The sequence below is a fragment of the Tenrec ecaudatus genome, chromosome 6, assembly GCF_050624435.1.
Source record: "Tenrec ecaudatus isolate mTenEca1 chromosome 6, mTenEca1.hap1, whole genome shotgun sequence".
Lineage (NCBI taxonomy): Eukaryota > Metazoa > Chordata > Mammalia > Afrosoricida > Tenrecidae > Tenrec > Tenrec ecaudatus.
This window is the reverse complement of record NC_134535.1, coordinates 91629932-91646953: the sequence shown is the minus strand read 5'-3', so window position 1 is coordinate 91646953 and position 17022 is coordinate 91629932. Positions and strand designations below refer to the sequence as shown.

At 43.9% G+C, this 17022-nt stretch overlaps 1 protein-coding gene across 1 annotated transcript in view; it reads right to left on the bottom strand.

Moving 5' to 3' along the window:
* The window catches only part of ADAMTS20 (ADAM metallopeptidase with thrombospondin type 1 motif 20), a 176996-nt gene extending 162145 nt beyond the window's left edge, over positions 1–14851 (bottom strand). Inside the window, exons 1-2 of the mRNA XM_075551858.1 lie at positions 14459–14851; positions 13575–13936 (exon numbers count right to left, since the gene is read on the bottom strand). Of these exons, the coding sequence (XP_075407973.1) occupies positions 13575–13936; positions 14459–14549 (453 nt within the window). The 5' untranslated portion in view covers positions 14550–14851. The remainder of the gene's footprint in view (positions 1–13574; positions 13937–14458) is intronic.
* Positions 14852–17022: the final 2171 nt, after the last annotated feature.

The following is a 17022-nucleotide window of genomic DNA, read 5'->3' as shown; positions in this document are numbered from 1 at the left end:
GACATAGACACATATAATACCTAGAGGGCAACACGCCATACATCTGCCACACCACTTACCATTTTGGTCCAGAATAGTTTCCTCGTTTATCTTTTAACTGGTTCATAATTATTTTTATAGATGATACTCTTTAATTATTAGGCAATCCTATCAATTTTTTCACTTATTATGTCTCCGTTTACATTTTGCCCTATGTAGGGGTTACAATATAATTTTCTTATATTGCTTTAATACACCTGAAATTTTATTTGGTTGATCAGTTAAGGCAAGAATATATCACTTTAATCATCTTTTCACAAAGATCTGGCCATTCATAGATTTAGTAACTGTCACCAGAAATGATTGTAAGCAATGATCATCTAAACTTGATCTACCATCAGAAGCTGTGGTAGTTAGATGACTTAATGTCAACTTGACACTCTTGTTAGGGGTGAAGTCAAACCTGTGAATCAGGTGGCAGCCTGATGCTGTCTCCTTGGGGGGGGGGTGGCCTTCTCATAGAAGGACATTGGCAGCCTCCCACTTCCTCTCCCCCTTCACCTGCCTGCCCGCTGGGGCCGGGTCAATGACCCAGAGAGTTGCCTGGTGCCCTGCCATGTTCTCACTGACCTTGGATCCACAGGACTCTGAATCTACCGGACTGTGGTCTTCCTGATTTTCTATCATTACATGTGGGTGTGAGAGTTGAAGGGAGACTTATTGACTAGTATTAGATTTATGGACTCGGGTTGGGTTGGGCTAGGATACTTTCCTGATATGTAATTACTTCTTGATATAAGGCTCTTTCTTATACATATGTGAGTGTCACTGGGTTTGTTTCTCTAGCCATTCCAGCCGAACACAGAAGCCAACTATAATTTTGAAGGATCATATTGCCAAAGAAACTAGGATGGCAAGACTTCCTCATGTCACCAGGAGAGGCCAATCCCTGGGAAAGGACAGCATGCTTGGTACCTCGGAAAGAAAAGAAAACGATAAGGAGTCGAATGATGCAGAGTCGGCAGTGGTTGGTTCTATTGCACAGAGAGCTACTATGAGTCAGAGCTAACTCAACTGCCCTAACATTACCAAAAATACACATGGGCCTCCAAGAAAAATGAGTCTTTGACTGCGACTGTTAAACAAGGTACACACGTCCCAGAATTCCCCAAGCATTCCAAAATCCCAAAGGCAGCACCCTCCTTAGAATCCATTTTAGACGTGCCATGGAGAAAGATGACCACTACCTTCCCACAGGGAAGGTCCACGGGCCTTGGGAACCAAGGTGACCCTCCCAGAATGGAGGTGACTGAGGCAATTCCCTCCTGATAGGGCAGTAGGGTCGCATAATTCCTCCTCAGAGGAGTACAAAACTGCTCGAAGTCCGTGACTAGGAGGTGAATCCAGTTCATCTTTCTGTAGGAATTCCTTTGTCACCCTCAGAGTTGCAATCATGTTGATTGCACTGTATGGGAGCCACGTGATGGCTGCTAGGTACCATCAGGTGGGTGCCCACTCATCGTGATCCCGTGGACAACAGAATGAAACGCCACTTGGGCTGGGGTCTCCCTCACAATTATTCTAATGGTTTAGGCCACTGTCACAGCCACTGTGTCAATCCATCTTGTCTCTTTTCTCTAGCTCTCTATTTTGTCGAGCATGATGTCCTTCGCCAGGGCCTGGGCCCTCCTGATAACAATTCCAAAGTATCTGAGATGAACCCTCATCATCCTTTCCTGTAAGGAGCATTCTGGTTCTACTTCTGCAAAGGCAGGTTTTGTTTTTGTTGTTGTTGTTGTTGTTGTTGTTGTTGCTCTTTTGGCAATTGATGGTACTCTCAACATTCTTCACCAGCACCATAATTCAAATGCCTGGGCTAGGGGAGTGGTGGATAATTTGTCTTTTTAATTCATAACTTGCCAAGCCACAAAGATCCTTATCTAGTCTTCAGGGAAAAGATTGTACATAAGTCAGAGATTCTAGACTGTGAGCCAGAGGGAGTGCCTAGTGTAGATGCTATCAGTATATTTTACGTATCAACCAAACCAAACCAAAGACCTAACCTATGACCATGGAGTCACTGCTGACTCATAGCCAACCCCCTGTGGGCTTCCAAAACAGTAACTGTTTCTGGGAATGCAAAGCCCAGTCCTTCTCCCACGGAGAGCTGCCGGTAGTTTCAAACTGCCAACGTGTGGCTAGAGCTGCCGGTGGTTTCAAACTGCCAAAGTGTGGATCCCAGTCCAACACGTAACCCCCGAGTCACCAGGTCTCCTCTATGTTCTAAGAGAGGAAGCAAAAAGATACTTGGTGAACAAATGAGTCTGTAGTAAAGATTGCTGGTGATAATGAGGATTTATGTTCCTCTCTTCCTCTTGAGTTTATCACTAACCTTCATTTCCGAGACCTTGTCTTATCTAGGGAGATGGACTAGTTACAGCTAGTACTCATCAAAAGATGGAATGTACGCAGAAGTTGTTTGTGATGCCGTTAATCTGAGGCGGTCAACAACCAAGATGCCTTTTCTGTGATCTGACTAGAGTAAAAAAATCATTGATCTACTTTGTGTGTATATTTTAAAATTAATAAATAACATCAATACAGTTCCAAGCAGAAAGCTATCCTTGAATCTTCAATATAGACCAGTGGCTGCTGCTGCTGTGGTGCCTTGTTGTCCATTCTGACCATACTGACTCCAGTATGACCATACTGACCATACTGACTCCAGTACAACAGAAAGAAACACTGACTGCTCCGGCACCAGCCTCCCATTGTTATGTTTGAGCCATTGTTGCAACCACTGTGTCGATCCATACTACAAAGTGTCTTCTCCTTTTTGTTTTTTTTCTCTCTACTTCTTCAACAGCATGATGTCTTCTCCAAAAACAGGCTGCTCCTGATGACATGTCCAAAGTACCCGAGATGAATCTCTCATCCTCACTTCCAAAGAGCATTCTGGCTGTACCTCTTCTACAAGAGATTTGTTTGTCCTTCTTTCAGTCCATGGTATAGTCAGTGTTCTTTGCTGGTACCATAGTGCAAATACATCCATGCCTCTTCAGTCTTCCTGATTCACTATCCAACGTTCATGGACATACGAGATGACTGAAAATACCACTGGTTGGATCAGGCATACCTTAGCACTTAAAGTGATTTCCTTGCCCTTCAACACTTTTAAAGAGGTCTGGGTAGCAGATTTGTCCAATGTTATAAGTTATTTGATTTCTTGACGATGTTTTCATAAGCACTGATTGTGGATTCAAGCAAGATGACATCCGTGAAAGCTTCAAACTTTTCTCCGTTTAGCATGTAATGTGTCGATCTACTTGTGAGGACTTTTATTTTCTTCACATTGAGATGCAAACCACACTGAGAGCTGCGCTCCTTGATCATCATCATCAAGTCCATTGGTGCGCTTCACTTTCAACAATCAGCCGCATGTTGCAGGTTATTAACAAGCTTTCCTCCCAGTCTGATGCTGCCTTCTTCTTCATAAAAGCTAGTTTCTCAGTTGATTGGCTCAGCATAGATTGGATAACTATGATGACTAGTTGCGACCCTGATGCACACCTTTCCTGATTTTAAACCATGCAGTATTCCTTTTCTATTTGAATAATTGTCTCTTAGTCTTCACACCGGTTCCACAGAAGCACACTAAAGTATTCTAGAATTACCATTCTTCTCACAGTCACCCATAGTTTGTTGTTATGTACACAATGAATGCCTTGCAATAGTCAATAAAACACAAGCAAACATATGTCTGGCATTCTCTAATTTAAGCCAAGATCCATCTGATGCCAGCAATGATATCCCCTGTTCTATTTCCTCACCTGAATCTAGCCTTCCTGGTTGTTCTCTGTCAAAGTACTACTGCAAAGACAAGTTACTCCAAATAATTGGTATAAATTATAAAAATTAACTATACTAGTTCATCCATTCATAAATGTATGGAATGTTTCTAACTTGCAGGCCCTGTGTTAGGTACTAACATCAAAATAACTCATGCCTACCCCAGATCTATAAATTCAGAAGAAATATGAACAAATAACATTAGTATGCGGAAGTCCATATCTACATACAAAGTCCAGTGTGGAATAAAGGAAGGCCGACTCAGCTCTGCCTTTTGGAAGGGAAAAGAGTATGAGGTAAAAGGCAGTTCAGACAGAGAAAAGCAAGTATACTTTTGAGCAATAATAGAATCAAACAGATGTTTCTGGAAACATGTGTCTTGGAACCTGTTTTCTGTGTCCTACTGTAAATTTCTTAATATGGAGCTTCTAATCATTGTCTTTATAACTCCCCCCAAAGGCTGGTCCCAAAAAAACTAGCACACAAAAGAATTCACTGCCATTGAGTTGATGCCTATTCATAGTGATGCTACAGGGCAGGGAAAAACTTCCTGGTGAGTTTCTGAAAGTATAATTCTTTATGAAACGCCCAACATGTAAATACTACATCACTAGCTCCTCAATGTCTGGGTAGACCTACACAGAGGCTGAGGCCTTCGTGGTTTTAGATACATGGCATCCAAATAAGGTGTGACTATGCAAATAAAGTGTATGGGACGCTGCCTGGGAGTGAGGCAGAGCAGGAGGAAGGATGTTCTCTTTTGCCTACCCACTTGGCTTAAAATGAGTCATCCCAGAGGCAAAAAAAGGAGATCTCACTATTAAAGAGAAAGAAGAGTCGGGACTAAAGAGGTGTTGTGGTGGATCCTCCTGGATCCATGAAAAAGAGGAAAACAGAGACATCAAGAGACAGCAAGGGGGACAACCAGAGAAACAATAGCATCAAAAGCAGAAGGATCAAGATAGAGTTAGAAAACTGAGTGCCTTGCCTTTGGGAAGGAGTTCTGGGGGCGGGGGGTGGGGTGGAAGTAGGAGTGGGGGAGCCCAGTGTGCCAGCTCATGACCCATGAAGTTATATCTGAGTGTCAAGCCAAGGCTTCTGATAGAATGTATTTACCAGCAGAGCTAAAAGAGCTTGGCAGTACTTGCCCAAGAGAAGCCAAGGGCAAGAGGCATGTCTCCTGGCACGGCTGAGAGGTAGCTGTCCTGATCAAAGAGGATATCTGAGTGTCCTTGATCCTGAATTGTCACCTGTTGATTACCTAGAAAACCTCATCCCTGTGAGTATGATTGAAGTGCTGTGTGATCACTGAGATGAACTATCAAAACCTACCAAAGAAGTAGAAAATGTGGTAGCAAGGGCAATTGGTTTCAGAATGGGTGAAGAAAGGCTGGAGGGTGGAGGCATCTCTGTCCAGTTCATGGGAGTCAGCCTGCAGCTGATGCTAACGGTGCTGATTCTCCCTTTGCAGGATGAAGGTAGATGGGTCAAGCACTGCCTCCACGCTGTTTTTATGCTCCGCCATTGCCTTCCTTCATAAATAGCCGCTTGATCACTTAGTCACTAACACTACTATCATTCAAGTCATGTCAGTCTCTTTTTCTTAGAGTCTAAAATGCTGATGGGTCAACTGTCGGGTTTCTCAGCCTGACTATGGACACTTTTGGCTGGGAAAGCCTTTGCTTGTTAAGGGGTGTTCTGTCCATTATGGGATGCTTAGCGGTATTATTGATGGTCCCATTCAACACCAGTAGTGCACCCTCCCTCAAACTGTGAACAACAAAATGTCTTCAAGCGCTGCCTACAGTCCCCCGGCAGGCGAGCTACCTCCGGTTGAGAACCACTGGCTTAGTGCGCCTTCCATTGTTGTGCCCTCTTCTCCATTGTCACGGACACGACACCACTTCAGATGGCCCCTCTTCCTTGCGCACAGCTGATGGCCAGAGGTCTGTTCAGTGACTCCTTGTTTCCTATGCACCCTGCACAACGTTGCTCCAGAACACTTCCTTTCCCAACCTCACAGACGTAACTGCTATCAGTTATAGTCCACGGTCTCCCTCCTTAGCAATGAATCCCAGGCTTTTAACAATCTGATGCCAACCTCACTTTTTGACCCTTATCACCCCATTTATCCTACTTGTTCGTTGCACAGACCAAAAAGGCACCCTGGACCATCCCTATCCTTATATGTTTATTCGTCCCTCAAAGTCCAGCTGGAGCCAATACAGGTTTCACCACTCTCTTAAAGCCGCCTCCATTAATCACTCCTCCTTTTGAAGTTCACACAGCACTTTGTTTATGCCTCTTAACTACACTTGTCAGATGGGATCTTTAGGACATATTTGTGTGTCTGGTGTTAGTTTGTGGTGGCTCTGAGAAGGAGAAGACCGATTGCTGCATTTTGAAACACATCATAGTGTTTTGTACCTTAACATACCTCCAAAGGGAAGCTCTCATCACAAACAGGGTGGTAGGACGACTCAGATAGGCCCACCACTGGAATGCACATCACTCTTCTCCCAGCCAATTTAGCCTGGAGAACTTGGCTGACCCTTGCTAAGACGGCCCAGCAGCCTAGCCTGCTTCCACTCAACATCATTTTCCTCTCTTCCATCAGCTTCAGACCATATCACTTTCCCAGTTATTTTCTCTAAATACAGGCACGTCCCCCTAAACTGTCCTTTCACTTTAATCCCACCTTAGCATTGGCCTCTAAGCAGACCTGTACTAGCACACACTCTGAAAGCCAAACATACTGCCAGCGAGTCATTCCTGATTCACAGCAATGCTATATGGCAGGGTAGAACTCTCCCTGTGGGTGTCTGGCACTGTAAGTCTTTGCAGGAGTAGAAAGCCTCATCTTCCCCAGAGAAACTGGTGGTTTCAAACTGCTGACTTACGGTTAGCAGCCCAGCATGTTACTCACCATAGCACTAGGACTCTAAAACCTACTAAAATGTTAAAAATAGAAGCACAGAACAACCTCTATGACATTGTTTGATTAAGAATGTGCATAAGCTTCTGAGCTAGATGGCCACTTGCTTACCTTCAAGCCTTTAAGACCCCAGGTACTATATCTTTTGATAGCCAGGCACCATCAGCTTTCTTCACTGCATTTGGTTATGCACACATTTGTCTTCAGCAATTGTGTCAGGAAGGTAAGCATCATGGAATGCCAATTTAATAGAACAAAGTATTCTTGCACTGAGGGAGTACTTGAGTGGAGGTTCAATGTCCATCTGCTACCTTAATACTAAGCCTATAAATATATATGCACATAGATCTAATTCTCCATCATCATGTATAAATATATTTACATATGTTCATACCCATAGTTAGACCTCTATAAATGGCCTTTACCTCCTAGTTCTTTCCTCTATTTCCTTTTACTCTGTTCTTGTCCCACTAGCATGCTCAGCCTTCATTTGGGTTCCAGTAATTCCTCTCTGTTACATTGCCCTTGAAGCACACCAGCCTGTGTGCTCATGAGGTGTCAAAGGGATCAGGTTTCAGGCATCAAAGAACAAAAAAATCATATCATTGTGTGCTCACCTCCCTGATATGATCGCTGAAGACAAATGGGTGCATAAGCAAATGTGGTGAAGAAAGCTGATGGTTCCCGGCTATCAAAAGATATAGCATCTGGGGTCTTAAAGCCTTGAAGGTAAACAAGTGCCCAGCCCACAGGGAAGAAGCACACCAGCCTGTGTGATCACGAGGAGTCGAAGAGATCAGATATCAGGCATCAAAGAACAAAATATCATATCATTGTGAATGAGAGGGAGTGGGCAGTTGGGACCCCTGGTCGTCACCTAATCTAGTGTCAATTTAAGGATTAAGTGTAGGGGTGGAGTCTAAGCTGTCAATCTGGAGATCGCCAATGAGACTTCTGTGTGGGCATGGCCTTCTCCTGGAAAATCTGGTACTTCCTCCTTGGAGGTGGAAGACACTTCTGTCTCTCTGCCACTCCCTTGGAGACATTGCAGAAGACAAGCCACATGGACGCAACCAGAAGCCACAGAGAGACCCTTACCAGTACTGAGATGCTTATACCACTGGACCCAAAGACTTTCTACCACACTGGCTTGTGATCATCCTGCATTTGGCTTCATTGCATGTGTTTCGTGAATCTGAAGAGGACTTTATAGATTGGTATCAGACATATGGGCTAATATCAGACTTATGGCCTTGGAATGAACTGGGGTGGGATGTTTTCTCAATGTTCGATTCCTCTTGTATATAAATTTCTTTCTTATATACATATGTGTGTCCATGGATTTGTTTCTCTTGTCTAACCAGACTAACACAGGACCCAAAGCCCATCTGTAGGCAACTGGACATCCCCTTACAGAAGGGTCGTGAGGGGAGACGAGCCAGTCAGGGTGCAATGTAGCAATGATGAAACATACAACTTTCCTCTAGTTCTTAAATGTTTCCTGCCTCCACCACCCCCACTATCATGATTCTAATTCTCCCTTACAAATCTGGCAAGAACAGAGGATATACACTGGTATAGATAAGAACTGGAAACACAGGGAATCCAGGGCAGATGATCCCTTCAGGACCAGTGGTGAGAGTGGCGAAACCAGGAGGGTGGAAGGAAGGTGGGGTAGAAAGGGGAAACTGATTACAAGAATCTACATGTAACCTCCTCCCTGGGGGAATGGACAACAGAAAAGTGGGTAAAGCAAGATGTTGGACAGTGTAAGACATGACAAAATAATAATAATTTATAAATTATCAAGGGTTCATAAGGGAGAGGGTGGCAGGGAGGGTTGGGGAAAATGAGGTGCTGATACCAAGGGCTCAAGTAGAAAGCAAATTTTTGAGAATGATGATAGCAACAAATGTACAAATGTGCTTGACCCAATGGATTGTGATAAAATTTGTATGAACAAAAATAAATTTTATAAAAAGAATGTGCATGAGCGCATGAATAGCTAGCCAAGGGTCTTATGAGTTTTTCATTGAGAAAAATGACTACAGAGGCATTATGACTTGAGCTGTGTCTACAATAAAATATGTTGAAGCCCTAATCCCAGGAATCTATTTGATATATAACCTTGTTAGCAAATAGGATCTCAAGGATGTTCTCCAGTAACATACAAGGGAGCGTCAAAGAGTTGGGAGTAAAGTGGAATGAAAAGCTAATGGAGTTTTTCCATGAACTTTTTGAAGTCCCTCCTCAGTGTCATGCTGGATTAGGGTGGATCCTAATCCATGTTAAGTGTGTCCTCCTAAAAAAGACACAAAATGCACAGAGTAAAGAGAGCCCTGTGCTCACAGAGGCAGTTACTAGGGCTGAAAGCCAAGGATCGCCAGCCATCACCAGAAGTTAGGAGAGAGCCAAGGAGCAGCAGAAAGAATCAACATAACCAACATCAGACTCCCAGTCAGAACTGTGAGACACTACATTTCTGTTTTTTTAAGTTTGTGATACTTTACCAAAGCAGCTCTAGGTACACAAACAGTGTTACTATTAGACAGAGACTATTGCAAACTCGATTATGTAGATGAAACTATGGCAGATTATGATATTTGGCCAGTCAACCTCCCTCTGGACCCAAGCTAAATTTGCTTTACACTTACACATTTCTCATTTGTTCTGTGACAGAAATTTCTTCTCTGGCTTTTTAACTATTATCAGTGCTATTTTCTTTCTTACTTTGTATTTTTATCTTTATATTAGTATTATTATTTTCCTATTTCTGCTTTGTGTTTATTGTGTTTGTGAAGTTTCACAGTTTATGAAACACAGAAGGAATGGGTGAATGCAATGGTTTATGGGGCTGGGGGTGCACGGTGGGGGGAATGGGAAGCAAGCAATGAATGCTGGACTGGGGAGAGAACACTAGAACTGACTGTGATGATGTATATACAACTTTTTTTAAAGGTAACTTAACCATGGCGGTGGCGTATGATATATGAATTTTATATCAAGAAAACTACTAAAAAGAAAAGGAAAGAAAAGAAACCAAAGTTGACCAATAGCTAACATGGAAGCAAGAGGAAGAGTTTTTGTGTAGGGGCATTCAGTTTATGCTAATGGGGTGGAATAATTTGGAAAAGGATGTCAATAGTGGTTGCATAAGAGGTCCTGGAATAAATTTTTATTTATAGATATAGGTATATTTATATCAATATTTGATATATCTAAACATAAAGGCTATTGTATCTTGACCTATCTCCATCTTGATCTATACATTTTTAAGGTGATGTTTCCATCTCTCTAAGCCTTCCCCATAGAATTCTGTAGTCTTCAGTTTATAGCATGACAAAACAGTAGTTTGGGCATCCTCAAAGGGTACAAATCATGTTTCTTTTAAACACTCTCTGAGTTTGGGACAGAAGAGAAGGCTTCAGGGGCATGAGCAGGGTGGCAGGGGTGATATCTGCCAACAAAATACCCATAAGGCATCACTTACCACCCTCAAAGAATGTACACGTGCATTGTTTGATGGAAAAATAATCCTCAGAAAAACTTCCAAGGCATTTTTTTCTCCGATACAAATTTCCATTTCTTTCTTTTTTTTAATGGTTTCTTAATAAGCTCATAAGATTATCCTCTGTCCTTCAAGAAAATTATATCAAGTTTACCACTATAGAATCAGGGGGGAAAAAAACAGTCTCCATAACTTCCCGAACTGACCTCTCAGTCTTGAATTTTACTGGTCCAGCAGACCCACTTAGAGGTCACTGTTTTGAATGGGCGTTCCTAAATTTCTTCTTTTTTTTAACTGCTGCTCTTTCTATGTATGTAGAAAGAAGTCAAGTAACATATCCAAGAAAAGGTCATTTTGCATCAACTAAATTTCAAAGCATAAAAGGTTCCCTCTGGATTGAGACTGGCAAGGATTTATATCCCATATTAGACAATGAAGAATATTGAGGGCCATGAATAGCCCAGCCTAGTTCAAAAGTGGATTTTTTTTAAAGGCACTGTAAGGAGACAAAGACAAGTGTATTACTGAGAGAACTTGTCTTTGACCATCCACTGAGTCCAGAGACCTGTTTAAACACATTCCTATAGATTTGTTTCTAAGACAATATCAAAAGTAAGAAATGTCACTAATGTAGTAATTTTGACTTATAATTGATCACAATTGCACCAAGAAAAAAAAGTCCAGTTCATTTACTTGCCATTACTACAATGGTTGATATACTCAACTCAGCCTTACCAACCTGCAATGGAAATAACTAAGATCAAAACTAATTTTTTATGAAAATTAATTTTAAGTTATTGAATAGAAATAATTGTTGATAATAAGTCTATCAAAAGCAACTATATAAATAAGTCAGATTGATAATATATTATTATGATTTAATGCATTTTTAAAGTTAATAGAGCATCATAAAAAAGATGAACTTTTATGTTCATTCAAAAATATCTCCAACTATTTTTCTAAATTAAAAGGGATATTGAACTTAAACAATAACAACACTATGAATCCATATGAGCAGAAACTCTGAATAATGCTTCCCATCTGGAGTTTTTTCTATGTCATAAAATACTAAATCAAGAATACATATCGCCCATGACAAACCTGTGGTAGTAAATCTGGGGTGTGCTAGACAAACTAAACATAATTTTTAAAGGGTCTAGAAAAGAGATTTTTTTTCTTTCCTTTGATGTATAGGTGACTATGCAAATACTCGAGTGGGCTTCTGCCATTCTGCTGCTGCAAACATTTTCATTTATCCACCGCAGAATGAAGAAAGTCGCTCAAGCATTCCATGTAAACACAGCTAAAGATAATAGCACGAAAAGAGAAAATGTATTCTGTAATGATGAATACTCACAGTCACGAGGCGCTCTTAAATCAACCTACGATAAAGTGTTTCATTTGGTCTGGGGAAAAATTTGATCTTTTTTTCTTTCTTTCCCAACTCAAGCAAAGAGCAGTGATAAACATTGACAATGTCTTGGAGCATCTTACTTCAGCAAAAAGCCAAAGGCACGGTCACTGACTCAATATGGACTCATCCCTCTCTACAGGCAGGGTAGAAGGGCCTCGGTGAGTTTCCAAGGCTGTAACTGTAATGTAAGTATTGTTTAAAATCAGCATTCTTACTCTAGGGTTCCACGAACATGACTGGCAAAGTTACATCTTTATTTCCACTAACTTCTAATTGATACATAGCATTTCTTGCCATCATGAATGTAGTAGGAGAAGCCACAGATTTGTTATGAAGAGGGCAACGAGATTTGTTTATACTCGTCATTCCTAGAAAAGTATTGCAATAAAATGAATCAGTCAGGAGCTCCTATTATTTAACATAGTAATTACTTTTAATAAATCAATTTGTGATATTATCATATCACCAGGTGGACTTTGCAACATGTTTTAATCATTGGTTTCACTTAAATGGTTTCTTTTAGTTAGTTTACAACCTTAAAATTATTATGTTGAAAAGAGTTACTGGATTTCCCAGAATTCAAGCGTTCATGGCAACAAAAAAGTGGTTAAAACTCTGATATAAGAAAGAAAAGCAAACGAAACACAGAGAGACCAATATTTTGTTTCTTCACTAGGCTGTGAACTTGTTTGTTTGTTTTTTAACAAAATCTCCATCTCCTAGAGCTCTTGTTACTCTAACGATCATTTCTTATTTCCCGGCATTTAAATCATTGTAGATGCCCTCCGTGTTTAAGCGAAGTGCATTTTAACTTGTCCCCAGCTCACAAGCTAATGGCTATTCCCACACTACAAAACAGATATTTGTTTGTCAAATTTTCCAATGGAAGGCCCTTTTCACTTCACTTGTGTTTGTGCTACTTCCCGTCCTTCAATCTAAACCCACGGAACAAATTTAAGTAAACCCAACTGCAGAACTGAGAGAAGTCTGCCTTCAGTGGGTGTTTAGGTTCGGGTTTGTAGGAGTGAAATCACCTGCCTGCTCGTTAGAATCCACATACTGCGTCTATAAGGTGCCTCACAGGCCACTCCCTGGCTCACCTCTCCCATATCTGGTACTTTTTCAGAAAGATTCTCAGATTTGCACAGGGTCGATCGATTCTGGCTTGACTTGGCCCAGCAGGCAGAGGCACACAGGTGAGCCTCAGTTGAAAGAGAGAGAGAGAGAGAGAGAGAGAGAGAGAGAGAGAGAGAGAGAGAGAGAGAGAGAGAGAGAGAGAGAGAGAGAGAGAGAGAGAGAGAGAGAGAGCGCGAGCCAAACTCACTGCCATCGAATCAACTCTGAATCACAGCTCTCCTATAGAAAAGGACTAATTCTGTGGCTTTCGGAAGCTGTAAATCTTTCTAAGAGTAGAAAGTCTCTTCTTTCACCCGTGGGGACACAGGTAATGTCAAAATTGCTGGGTTAAAGGTTAGCAGCCCAATGTATAACCCAACACAGCACCGGGGCCTCCGTTTCAAACCAAACCAAACTCACTACCATCAAATCAATGCCGATTCATAGAGACCCTATAGCACAGGACAAAACTGTGCCTGTGAGTTTCTGAGACTGTAATTCTTTACAGGACAGGAGTAAAGACTTTCACATGTGGAGGTTGGAGGATTCGAACTGCTGACCTTACAGTTAGCAGTCCAGGTTAGAGCCTGTCTGAACAACCCTTTCTCCTCCCTGCAGGGAGAAGGAACCACTGGATTAGGCTTGCTAGGTGCAGACGCCTTCGGTGGCTCACGGTGAACGCCTGTGTCACCAATAAGCCAAAGAAACTCGCTGAGCACTACCTGAACACAGCCCTGACCAGGTCACCAAGGGGTAGGAAGGAGCATGCTTACCAGGCCTCCACAGAGGCTGAAGACTGCAGTGTGATCCTCCCGGGCGTTGACCTTGCCGCTGTAGAAGCAGTGGCGCAGCTCGCGGGGGGCCTCGCCGCTCTCCTCTGCCCCGCGCACGGGCGCTCCCAAGTTCACCACCTTGTAACCCGGGGCCAGGAAGGCCGAGTCCGCACTCAGGTTCAGATGGAAGAGTTGCCCATAGGCGCTGAAGCGATAGTGGATCCTCAATGGCGTGGGCTCCAGCGCCTCCGAGCTGCGCTTCCTCCGACTGAAGTGTTGGCTCTGGGGGAACTCCTTTCCGAACTCATTGACCCGAGCCAGGGTCACCACTTCGTAGGAGGCCAGTGACCTCACCAGGGCTTCTGTAACCACAGTGATATGCCATTTAGCCCCCGTGCCTTCTCAACAGCTCAGTGCCACACTTGATCGGCCAGAATGGCCCTGCCCAAGGTCCCAGGGCTTGGTATCTAAGGCGGATCAAATGCGCACATGCTGATTGGCACGCGCGCGGGCACACACACACACACACACACACACACACACACACACACACACGTGCAGGCTGTGCTCATACTACCTCCCCGCAACCCCCTCTTGCTCCACCTTTGCAGCCCCGAGAAGGCCAGCTCTTTCCCTAGCTCCATTTCAGGTCCCGGTCTCCAATTCCTGTCCTGCGGCGCACTCGCCACCTGGACCCACGCGTCCTCGGCGCGCGGCCTGGGAAATGAGTTGCTTCCTCGGCACGCGGGATTCCTCGAAACCCAGCGTGGCCGTAACCCCTCGGGGGATGCTTTACGTTGGACTTATCTTAGTGCATCGCAGAGACCGGGCTCCACCCGATCTCCCACTCGTAGCTCCCCCAAGGCGCCCCGCGGTGACCTTACCTTGCCTCGGGTGAAAGTGGATCTCCCAAGATCCGGTGATGAAGAGCGAGAGCTGGTAGAGCAGCCCCGTCAGCCAATTGGCCACCCGCATGGTTCCCCGCGATTAGGGAGGCCGCCCCGCCCGCTCGCCCTGCGCTCCGCAGCCGCCGCTCCTGCTCGCTCCCGGGTCTCCGCGCCGGCCGAGGCGGCGCCTCAGCAGCCCCGGGAGCAACAGTCCCGGCCCCGGGCCGGCCCGTCTGAACACACTGCCTGTACCGGCTCCCTGAGCCGCTGCTTCATTGCACTGCAGCTCCGCAGCGCCTAGCTCGCTCTCGGCAGCCTCGACCGCCTTCCTGAGCCCGCGCCGCCCTAAGGAACCCCTCCAGGGGGGCAGTTCAGCGCTCGGAAGCTACTCGACCTAGCGGGAACGGTGCCAATATAGCCACCCCCGGCGGGGCGAGCGCGGGGAAGAGACCGCCCCTAGGGGCCGGGCCAGCCAATCAGCAGGAGGCGCGGTCCGGCTCGCCCTCCCGCGCGCAGAATCCCAGCCGCACGCACCGAGTGAGGTCGCCGGGCTCTTTCAGTGTGGTGTGTGAACTGCTACTGCCGGACTAGACACCCGACGGGTGCCGGCCACCCCCAGCGTTGATGCAAACTGCGGGGCAGAGCTCTAGGTCGGTGATAGGTGGCTGCGATTTTGAGATGGAATGACAAACATCAGATGAACAGTTTGCTGCTGATGTTTCATGATAATTTTAGGTTTTATATTAAATTAAATTAGTGGCAGAGGACCTTTCTGTGGGCAGAGGAAGATTTGCAGTCGTACCAATGACGCCTAATTCCCAGACCTTTCATGATCGTGGTAAGGTCCCTGGAAGTGCTGGGAGTCCCCAGTGCTCCAGGTGAGACTGGGAGCTGAGCTTGGAATCAGTAGGGACACTCATCTGGATAAGCATTTCTGGCAATTTCCTAAAGACTTTCCAGAACAAAAAAGCCTGAATCTCCCAAAGCTCCAAGGAAGCATTGTTTATTTTCTCCGTCAAAGTTTTTTGCTTTGTGTTGGGGATGTGTTGGATAGTCCCAGACCAAACCATTTGCATGGAGTGGATTTGGATTCATGGCAACGTCATGTGTGCCAGAGTAGGACTGTGTGTGCCCCAAAGAGGTTTCATAGCTTTGACCTTTCCAAAGAAACTGGCCTTTCCTAGGAAGTCACTCTGCCGCCAATCTTTTCTTCAATAGCTTCTCTTAACTTTTCAAAACCACCAGGGAGCTTCTTAATTTAGCATTCAAACAAAAAAAACCCTGCCATCAGTTGATGCCAATTTATAGCAACCCGTTAGGTCAGGGTAGACTCTCCTGGGAGTTTCCAAGACTATCTCCTTACAGGAGTAGAAAATCCAATCTTTCAATGGCGAGTGGCTGGTGACTTCAAACTTCTGACCTTGTACTTAGCAGCCCAATGTGTAACCACTATGCCACCAGGGCATAAAAGGTCCTGCAAATTACATAATTGTCCAGAGCCACAAAACAAGTATCATTTTCAACCACTGGGACATAACTTTTAGGGCCCTTTCTGTTTCTAATTCCACAGTATTCATATGCCCTCTCTCCAAATAATCCAAATGACCCGCATGTTTACAAATATTCTTCTCTGTTATTATAACTGAGAACTAGTTGTGTCTCTTTGTATCTTTTAAATTAGATATAAACTCGGTGACATCATAAGTTTATTGATCAGTATAATTTCTTGTTTCTCAAATTCACCTAAGTGATCTGAATGGTCCACAGTTTCTTCCCTCAATAACCAATGTGAACAGAACGGAGGATGAGTGGTCGGATTACCTTAAAAGGCAACCAACATAAAGGATGCATGGGAAAGGAAGTGTAACTGAGTATATGGGCAAATTTTCACAAACACAAGGAATATGTTCTCAATGTAGCTTCTAGGCATTCCTCCTCTGAGCCTTCAACAATAGATGTTTTGTTCTCTTTGAATTGAGTTCTGTGCTACGGGGCCTCCAGTCCATGATAATTTCAATATTCTTTGTCAATACCATAATTAAGATTATGAAATAAGGTCTGTATAATCTTTGAGTGCAGTGAGAATAGTTCTGCTTTGAATATTGGATGCTTGAGGGAGTTTTCTATGAATAGAATATGAAAATTCTATGCATCTTCATTGAATAGCTTATATTTTTAATGAGGATCATATGAATTACAGAGGAGCCCTAGTGGCATCATGGTAACCCTTCAGCTGAGATCTCTGCAAGGTCTGGGAACCACAAGATCAGCAGTGCAGAAACCACCAGAGCTCTGAGGAAGAAAGACGGGGCTTTCTCTTCCAGTAAACAATTTCAGTCTTGGAAAATCACAGAGGCACTTCCGCCCTGTCATATAGGATCTCTATGAGTCAGCATTGACTCATAGAGATCCTAGAGTTTGGTTTTTCGTCTAGATAATGCAAAAAAGGATATCTGACACAACTGCCGTTTTCATTTTCTGAAGGATTGCTGGCTACAACTGTGTTTCAAATCTGAGATGACACCAGCTGTGTGCTTCTTCCATGTGGACTTGTTACTTCA